Here is a 9002-nt window from a genome sequence, read left to right on the forward strand (position 1 = left end):
CACATTAAGAAAAACGATCATTTTGATCATTTTGAGATTGAAGTCGAAACTATTTTGAAGAAAAAGTTTGCTGTACCCTTTACAAAATGCCTTGTTTGGATTAAATTTATCAGCCGTCTTGTTATAAAACATGCATCATATTTATTGCACGAGGCTGTAATAACCTTTACGTAACCTTTCTGTCCAAAGTTGTGTGTTTTTTCCGTCTGCCCAAGGTGCAGTTTTCGTCATATTTTCACCTTTTTATAATGACACCTACACTTTGTCAATGTGCCAAAAGAAAAAGTATTTATTTTCTTGTTACGCAAACCGATTCTGAAGTGCGATTCCGCTTTGTCTTGAAATAACGAGTGTAATCTAGAATTACGACTTTAAACTCGAAATTTCGACTTTATTCTCAAAATGATCGATAATGTATTTTTTTTTCTTAATGTCGCATTAATACTCCGTTGTACTTCCGCGAAATTATTGCGGAGAGATAAAGACCAACTCACATGTTACATGGAGGCGGTGTCCAGCCAGCTGCAGGATGCACTGAGGGAATAAAAAGAGGGAGGGTGAGGTGAGCTGCATCTGAAAACAGGCTGAACGGAGGCACAGGTGCATCAAAGGTAAGACACTGTGCTGCTCAGGTGAAGTGGCTACAGTTAGAAACCTGCATTTGTTGCATTCTTTTCTCTATTAACTGCAGCATTTGAAATTTTAGCATTAGTTAATTTTTAGAATTGAATGGTGAAAGTTTTTATATAGGTAAATTTGTCATTCCATACAGCAACATGTTAATTCATAAATTCATTCATTTATTTCTGCGTTTTACATTTTTTCAAAGTATTTTAATTTAATTTAATGTATTTTTTTTTAAATATGTGCGATTCTAAACAATGTGGCTTTTTGCTCTTTTCAGATGGAGTGGTTTAAAGTTGTTGCGTTTGTTGTGTGCGTCCTACCCACCACTCACTGCGCATCGGACTCTATAGGTATGTATTCACTTAAGAGCTTTTTGTCTACATAAGGGAATCTGAATGTCCTGTTTTAACCCCATCTTTTTTTTTTTTATCTAGCCTGGTGTTATCATCTCCCATCCTGCAGTAAGTACCCAATATCTCCATTATCTATTCCATGTTGCCCACTGGGTGACCGCTCTCCGGTGACTTTATGTGCCCTTTCTGCTTATAGATGACACAACCTGGCCAAGAATTTCCCCCCAGTATTGCAGCGGCAGCCGACAGTCACCCATTAACATCGTCTCAGCATCAGCCACACCGAACGACAAACTGACTGAATTCACTTTTTTCAAGTATGACAACACCTCCGCAATGACATCCATAGAAAATACTGGCGACACAGGTAAACACCGGGTGTAAGGCCACAAAAGTGTCATCTCGTGTTTTTTAGATAATAATAATAGTAATAATAATTTGAAAAAGAAAAAAAAGACAACATGTCTTACTTGGATTTCAGCGCCCCCCTCTTCTCTACAATTAAACTGCCTTGGACCTGAACATTTCCTCTTACTTCTTTCAGGTTAGGTGTAACTTCACCATGTTTTTGTTTTTCCTCCTTCTTCCAGTCAAAGTGACCCTTAAGAGCGGAGTTAAGATTTCAGGAGGGGACCTGTCCGAGCAATACGACAGCCTGCAGTTTCACTTGCACTGGGGTAATGGCTCCTCTGTGCCCGGCGCAGAGCATACAGTAGATGGAAAGCGCTATCCTATGGAGGTACAGATTTTTTTAACGTTTATTTTGTACATTTATCTTGTACATGTTAAATTGTAAAAATAAATAAATAAATAAAATAAACAAACAAACAAACATCTGTATGATCTTTATGAATTTATGAATTTTCCCAGCTGCATATTGTGAACAGCAAGTCATCCTACAATGGGAATACAAGTCTAGCCGTCAAAGACTCCACCGGACTCGCAGCTCTTGGTTTCTTCATTGAGGTGAGAGAAGCAGCGCACGAGATGACGTAATGCTTACTGTGTTATTCTGTTTTGGAATCACTGCATTGTCATTGTTGTGTGTGTGTGTGTGTGTGTGTGTGTGTGTGTGTGTGCCTGTGTGTGTGTGTTTGGGGTGGTGGTGGGGGGTTGTTGGTATACTGTTTACACATCTTAGATGGGTATGACAATGTAAAATAAACTTTTTTTGCAGGTAATGCCAGGTAACTCAACTGGCCAGCCACAAAGCTGGCGCAAGTTGACCTCTTACTTGGCCAACATCACACAAAAAGGTAACATTTTTGGTAAACCCCCCCCCCCCCCCCCCCCACACACACACACACACACCAAAAAAACCCAACAACCTCCTCTCCTGTTTCTGCCTCTAAATTCTGTAATTTATAGTTCCTTCATGTTGTTTCTGTCCTCAGGCCAGAAAGTTTCCATTGCAGCCGGGTTTTCCCTGGACGACCTGCTCGTTGGTGTGGATCGCACTAAGTATTACCGCTACCTCGGATCCTTGACAACCCCAGCTTGTAATGAGGCGGTGGTCTGGACCGTTTTTAAGGAACCAATTAAAGTCAGTAAAGATCTGGTAGGTGTTATTTCATTTCTTCCTTGTGTCTCCTAATTGTCATTGTTGCAAGCACCAATGCCCTGATAGTGGTTCATGGAGTTAACTGGAAACAAAAAATGTCTCATGACCAGATTGACCTCTTCAGCACCACACTGCACTTCAACGACAGCATGTCACCACTCATGACAAATGTCTACAGAAGCCTGCAGCCTGCACAGAAAGTCTGGACTCAGAGCATCAAGGCCTCTGCCTCCACAACCTGCTTCTCCCTGGGCCTGCTGCTTCTCAGTCTTACATTGGGCTGGAGTTGGAGCTAAAATAGAAAGAGGACATTGTCAACAAACGTGCCTCCCTTCAGCACATGCGTTCTTTCCCTATTTAATTAAAACAGGCTTTTGCTGATTTCTAATGTAGCTCTTTATGTTTCACATAATCACGAAAAGTGCGAAGAATAATTTATTAAGGTGAGGGCTACTTATCTCTGCTATTCTTGATTATGGCTACCTGCTACAAAGCTTTAACCTGTTTAAAGATTTGCATTTGTATGTCTGCACCTCATGCTTGCACCTCAAATTTACTTTAAGCAATGACATGCACAAGTTTTCATTTTGCGAGGCCAACACGGTCTGAACAATTGAGGCATGTTCCACGTCCGCGTTGAGCTGCCAAGCTACACTTGACAAAGAGATGCACCTGCAGTGTAGTTCTGGTAGTTATGAAATCCAGCATTATAAGAATGTGACACGTGAAGATATGCCTTGATGTTGGCATGTGCACATAGTTTAGTTTACCAAACGGTGATTGAAGGATCAGGGGACTGTCTTGTCCTTGTTATTTTTTGTATTTATTTTAAACTATTGTAAACTTTATTTTGGCTTAATCGGTGCAGCCACTATTGCAGTTGAAGTGGAAAATGGAAAAAGAAAACATGCTGATTCTTTTATGAAGGCTTTGTGTGTAACTTTCCCAGAGAATAACTTATCAGTGATGCACATTGTTTGTCTTTAGTACTGAACTGTATTGCTTGAACATGAAGAAAACTGTCACTTTCCTGGTCTTATTAAAAGACAATTAAAATTATTCATGACTGTTTTTGCAGTTTTACTGTCTTTTTTAATTCTTGGAAGTTTCTAGAACTTTTGAAATGATACTGTCACGGTCTGGCTGGCAGACCGTGGGGAGATGGGGAAATAGGACCCAAACGCCGGACTCTTCAGTGCAACAGTGTTTATTTACAAGGTGGTGAAGTAAACAACAATAAATCCCCAGTTTCCCAGACTCCCGTGTAGTGTCTTCTTCCCAAAAGTCCCCGTGTAGTGCTCTCTGCCCCAGTGTCCCTGCACTCCCCGTGCTCACTGCTCCTTCTCGTCCCACACTCCTCCTGAGGGGAAAACAATAGAGGCAGCCGTTAACACTTATCCCAGCAGGCATACACTCACACTTGACTTGTTTGAAGACTGACGTGTAGTCAAACGCAATAATCCAGCGTCGGTGGAAGCTCCATCGCTCATCTAAATAGCTCCCCCGACGAGCCCAGATGAGGAGCAGGTGTGCGGCCAGGACTTCGGGTGTGGCCAGCCCTCAAGTTAGACCACGCCCCCAGGGCTGAAGGTGTCTGTAACTTGGCCACAGCAGAAAGGCAAAACACACACACACACATACCTGCCTACATACAGATGTGCATAGGGGCAGCGCAGACAACACACCAAATAATAATAATAATAACAACAATAACAATAATAGTCACAGTCCCCACTGCCCACGGACCCCGAGTCCCCAGAGCCGGGTCCGTGACAGTACCCCCCCTCTAAGGGTCGGCTCCCGACGACCCAAAACACAACAGAAACCACAACCCAACCACCCCAGGGCGGGCGGCGGGGGGGAAACAGGACGGAGGGCCGGAAAACCCCAGTTCAAAAGTCCAACCACTGCCATGGTGGCAGCAACAGTTCTTGCGGCCAACCCAGTGGACCGCAAGCAGGCAAAACCCGCTATGGGTCAGGCAGTGGTGGGAAAACCGTTCGGGCGGCCTACCTCCAACCCCGTGGTGGGAGCAGAACGCTTCAGGCGGCCTGCCACGGATCCGGTGGCGACGGCGTTGCAGTTCCGGCGGGCGGCCACGGGTCCGGTGGCGGCGGCATTGTAGCTCCCGCCTCAGCACAACCCATGATTCTCGATGTACCGGCCGGGCTGCAGGACGTGGCGGCCGGGCTGCTGGACGTGGCGGCCGGGCTGCTGGACGTGGCGGCCCCTCCAGCACGCCGACCTCAGCGGATCCCTCCGGACCTCCGAGCTCCTCCGGTGGCAGCGCGGGCTCACCAGGCTCGCTGAGCTCCTCTGCTGGCAACGCCGGTCCCTCCGGCTCGTTGAGGTCCGCCAGCAGCGGTGCGGGCTTCTCAGTGGGTGGCTCGCTGAGCTGCTCCAGCTCACAGTGCTCCTCCGGCATTAGCTCGCTGGGCTCCCCCGGCTCACTGTGCTCCTTCGGCATGCCGAGCTCCTCCAGCATTAGCTCGCTGAGCACCTCCGGCTCGCTGAGCACCTCCGGCTCGCTGAGCTCCACAGCTGGTGACGCGGGCTCCCCCCGCTCACTGAGCTCCTGCTCGGGCAGCGCAAGCTCCACCTGCAGCTCCCGCTCGCTGAGCTCCTGCTCGGGCAGCGCGAGCTCCACCTGCGGCTCCCGCTCGCTGAGCTCCTGCTCGGGCAGCGCGAGCTCCACCTGCGGCTCCCGCTCGCCGAGCTCCAGCTCCGGCTCGTTGAGCTCCTCCAGCAGCGGCGCTGGCCCCCCAGCTGGCTCGCTGAGCTCCTCCGGCTCGCTGAGCTCCTCCGGCTGCGGCGCGAGATCCCCATGCACGCTGAGCCGGTCACCTAGCGGTGACGATGGCGACATGGCAGCAGCAGGCGGTGGATGTGGTGGCAGAGCAGTGGATGTGGAAGGTGGAACAGATGATGACTGACCGACTAGCTGGGCAGCTAATTGAAGTGAGGGTGATATGTCCAACATGAAGGGTGGAGAGGAAAACAATGTTACCGCTGGCTCAGCAATTTCCAGGGGGCCAGAGGCAACTGAGGCCTCCAGTTCAGCCTCTGGGGAAGCCCTGGGGAGAATCTCAGCCTCCCGATTGTCTGTAGTGGCAGGCTCATGTTCTAGCACTGGGTCCGCGGCTCCTCGTACGGTCAGTCCAGAGTCAGTTGGTTCTTCCCAAACCACAGGAGTGAGGTGAGCTTCGGTTTGATGAGGATGACGCCGGTGCCGTCTCTTTCGTGTTGGCGGGGCAAAGGAACCTGTCCCCTGTTCATCTGTGACTGGATTAGTTAAAATGACAGGGTCCGGTTTACTCACTGTGGTGACCAGCACTGTCGGTCTTTGGTCTGCTGACACAGAGGTCATTGAAGAAGTGAGAGGAGATGGAGTAGGGCGCCGTCCTCCTTGCAGTGGAGGGTCCAATAGGTGAGCAGCAAGCGGCGGTGGGAAAACCTTCCGCCTATTAAGAAAAAACCAGGCAGCGAGGGCTGCCAGGGAGGCAGGACAGCCTAAACCAAACAGTTCAAAGCTAGAGCTAGCCCTCAACACAGTTACAATTTGAATTAGTTTTGCAATGTCCAGAAAGCTCATGGAACAGGTGGTTGAAGACAGGAAGGCATCAAAAAATACGACCTGCATGTGTCTCTGATGTGGATCCGCCGCCTGGATAATGCTCCGACAGTATTTCCAGAGCTGGGCGAGCAATTCCTCCTGTGAGACGGTCCTTGAGTCCGCTGGGCCCATAATGGCTGGATTATTCTGTCACGGTCTGGCTGGCAGACCGTGGGGAGATGGGGAAATAGGACCCAAACGCCGGACTCTTCAGTGCAACAGTGTTTATTTACAAGGTGGTGAAGTAAACAACAATAAATCCCCAGTTTCCCAGACTCCCGTGTAGTGTCTTCTTCCCAAAAGTCCCCATGTAGTGCTCTCTGCCCCAGTGTCCCTGCACTCCCCGTGCTCACTGCTCCTTCTCGTCCCACACTCCTCCTGAGGGGAAAACAATAGAGGCAGCCGTTAACACTTATCCCAGCAGGCATACACTCACACTTGACTTGTTTGAAGACTGACGTGTAGCCAAACGCAATAATCCAGCGTCGGTGGAAGCTCCATCGCTCATCTAAATAGCTCCCCTGACGAGCCCAGATGAGGAGCAGGTGTGCGGCCAGGATTTCGGGTGTGGCCAGCCCTCAAGTTAGACCACGCCCCCAGGGCTGAAGGTGCCTGTAACTTGGCCACAGCAGAAAGGCAAAACACACACACACACATACCTGCCTACATACAGATGTGCATAGGGGCAGTGCAGACAACACACCAAATAATAATAATAATAATAATAACAACAATAACAATAATAGTCACAGTCCCCACTGCCCACGGACCCCGAGTCCCCAGAGCCGGGTCCGTGACAGATACATAGCTGGGTGGAGTCCTCATCTGCATTTGCTACTGTCATGGTCCTGGGTCGTGCGACCCAGTGTTTTGTGTTTAGTCTATTTTGATGTTTATTGTTTGTTTAGGTTCAATAAGTTATTCCAGCTCATTTGTAATTATATTACCCTTGTATTAAGCCTCCCTTGCCCTTCATGTGTTTATGTCTGTGTGTCTTGTGTTGTCAAGTTCATGCTGTCGCTTCTGTCATCTTCCCCTGTACTCCGTCTCCCTGGTTCGTGCGTCTACCTGTCATGAGTCATGTCTGCATGGTTATGTTTAGTTCATGTCATGTCTAATCTCCATGTTTCCTGTTTTACTTTGAAAGTCTGTATTAAATGTCAGTGTATTTAGTTTCACCTCTTCTGTCCTGTCGTTAGGTTCATGTGTGTCAGCTGTGCTCCCATGTGTGGCCACTTCCCCTGATCATCCCTCATGTGTATTTAGTCTCTGTGTTTCATGTAGTCTGTGTCGTGTCGTCTGTGTTCTCACCTCCATGTTTTCACGGTCAGTCCTTTCAGTGATCATCTTAGTCTCTGAGTTTTCTTAGTTTGTCACAGTATTAGTTTTCCCAGTTTAGTTATAGTCTAGTCACGCTATCCCTGCGTTGTTTGTACACTTTGTCTTCAGCCATAATAAAGGCTCGCTTTCTGTTAAGTTCACTCCCGTCTACTCACTTGTGTACGCACCTGGGTCCATTACACACACCACCGCACGGCCTGTCTCTGCATACCGTGACAGTACGACGCGACCATGCCCAGCGACACAAGAACAGGAGATCATCCGGACAGTGGAGTCGCTATGCGGCAAGTGGCTGCAGTGTTCCAGAGAGGAGGAACGGAAAGAGTTAGTCCGCCAAGTAGGGGTATGCGTGTCCGTATTCCCTTGGTTATGGGAGGCACTGAATCCCCTCATCATTGACTTTCTCGTCTCCTCTATCCAACTCCGCCTGCAACAGCAGCTGTCCTGTGTGCGTGAGCCGTCGCCAGAGCCATGCGGTAGCTCTGTTTCCCCGCTGCCTCGTGAGCTAGAAGCAGTCAGAGTTGGTACGGTGAGGCTCACCGCCGACACACCCTCGGCTCACGCTCCATCGGCTTCTGCATCCTCGCCACCGCCTGACTGCACTACGCGGCTCAAGGAGATGCCAGCTGCTATTGACTTCGGCGAGGAGGAGCGGCAGCAGGTATTACGGGCGTATCGGGAGGACGAGCTCCATTGGAAGCCCTGGCTCATCCCCGAGGAGGAGTTCTCGCCAACCGCCCCGCCTCGCACCTGCCGCCCCGCCCTCGCCGCCTCGATCGGACTACTCGTGTCCTGCTGCCTTTCTAGCACGGATGTGGTTGGAGGACGAGGAGCCGGTCGCCATGGAAAGTCAGGTTTTGTCCACAGCCGCTTCAAGGAGAAAGCGGCGTTCTCGCCTCCGTCGCGCACCGCTACGTCCCGTCTCGCCGCATCCATGAACCAGTTAACAATCCTAACAGCAATAAAGATGACTGTGTCCTCAGCGTCATGACTTCTGAACCTGAATGTTGCACTGATGCAAACAATAACTGTCTTGTTCTAGAGTTGTTTAACCCTGGTACAGCAAGCTTTGAGCAGACAATGTCTGAACCTGGTACTACGATCAACAGTTCTAATGTTGCCGTTGATGAAAATGTGTCTGTATCCGCCGGCACTAACCTAGCACCCAGCTCTACAGGGGTTTTTAGCGCAGTACAGGACGGATTGTCTGTAAAGTGCAACGCTGGGATAACCAACCCACCATTATTTGCAGCCACCAACCATTGTACTTCTGTACTGTGTCTTCCTACCAAGTCAAAGGGTTTTTCTGAGTTAACTAGTGATGAGGACGTTAAGTCTCACACAGTGAACCTGCAGTCGGTGGGTTTTTCTGAAATAATGAAAGATGCTGGGAGTAAAGGTTCAGACTCAAAGTATTCTGTATCGACTTCCGGTTTGGAAAGCTACAAGATAGCAGCATAGGAGAACGTGTACCTGACGCCTTAATTAAAAATAGCCCATAGAGACC

At 49.0% G+C, this 9002-nt stretch overlaps 2 protein-coding genes across 2 annotated transcripts; one reads left to right on the top strand and one right to left on the bottom strand.

Moving 5' to 3' along the window:
* Positions 1-552: 552 nt before the first annotated feature.
* LOC147323221 (carbonic anhydrase 4-like) lies at positions 553-3612 on the top strand. The gene is made up of 9 exons (XM_086303473.1): positions 553-611; positions 905-977; positions 1062-1088; positions 1177-1347; positions 1571-1719; positions 1851-1946; positions 2158-2236; positions 2375-2538; positions 2652-3612. Exons 2-9 carry the CDS (start codon positions 905-907, stop codon positions 2835-2837), a joined length of 945 nt encoding a protein of 314 aa, XP_086159599.1. The 5' UTR covers positions 553-611; the 3' UTR covers positions 2838-3612.
* Positions 3613-4308: 696 nt separating this feature from the next.
* Positions 4309-6286, bottom strand: LOC147323222 (uncharacterized). Its single transcript, XM_086304878.1, has one exon. It carries the CDS (start codon positions 6284-6286, stop codon positions 4328-4330), a length of 1959 nt encoding a protein of 652 aa, XP_086161004.1. The 3' UTR covers positions 4309-4327.
* Positions 6287-9002: the final 2716 nt, after the last annotated feature.

Source organism: Aulonocara sp. 'chitande type north' Nkhata Bay, linkage group LG8 (assembly GCF_057382095.1).
Source record: "Aulonocara sp. 'chitande type north' Nkhata Bay isolate Kocher_YH1m ecotype deep benthic linkage group LG8, A_spYH_male_GT1.1, whole genome shotgun sequence".
Taxonomy (NCBI): Eukaryota; Metazoa; Chordata; class Actinopteri; order Cichliformes; family Cichlidae; genus Aulonocara; species Aulonocara sp. 'chitande type north' Nkhata Bay.

Coding starts and splice junctions, on each gene's coding strand:
- LOC147323221 (XM_086303473.1), top strand. CDS start 905: ATGGAGTGGTTTAAAGTTGTTGCGTTTGTTGTGTGCGTCCTACCCACC. Junction 2,237..2,374: donor GGCCAACATCACACAAAAAG/GTAACATTTTTG, acceptor TTCTGTCCTCAG/GCCAGAAAGTTTCCATTGCA. Junction 2,539..2,651: donor TTAAAGTCAGTAAAGATCTG/GTAGGTGTTATT, acceptor TCTCATGACCAG/ATTGACCTCTTCAGCACCAC.
- LOC147323222 (XM_086304878.1), bottom strand. CDS start 6,286: ATGGGCCCAGCGGACTCAAGGACCGTCTCACAGGAGGAATTGCTCGCC.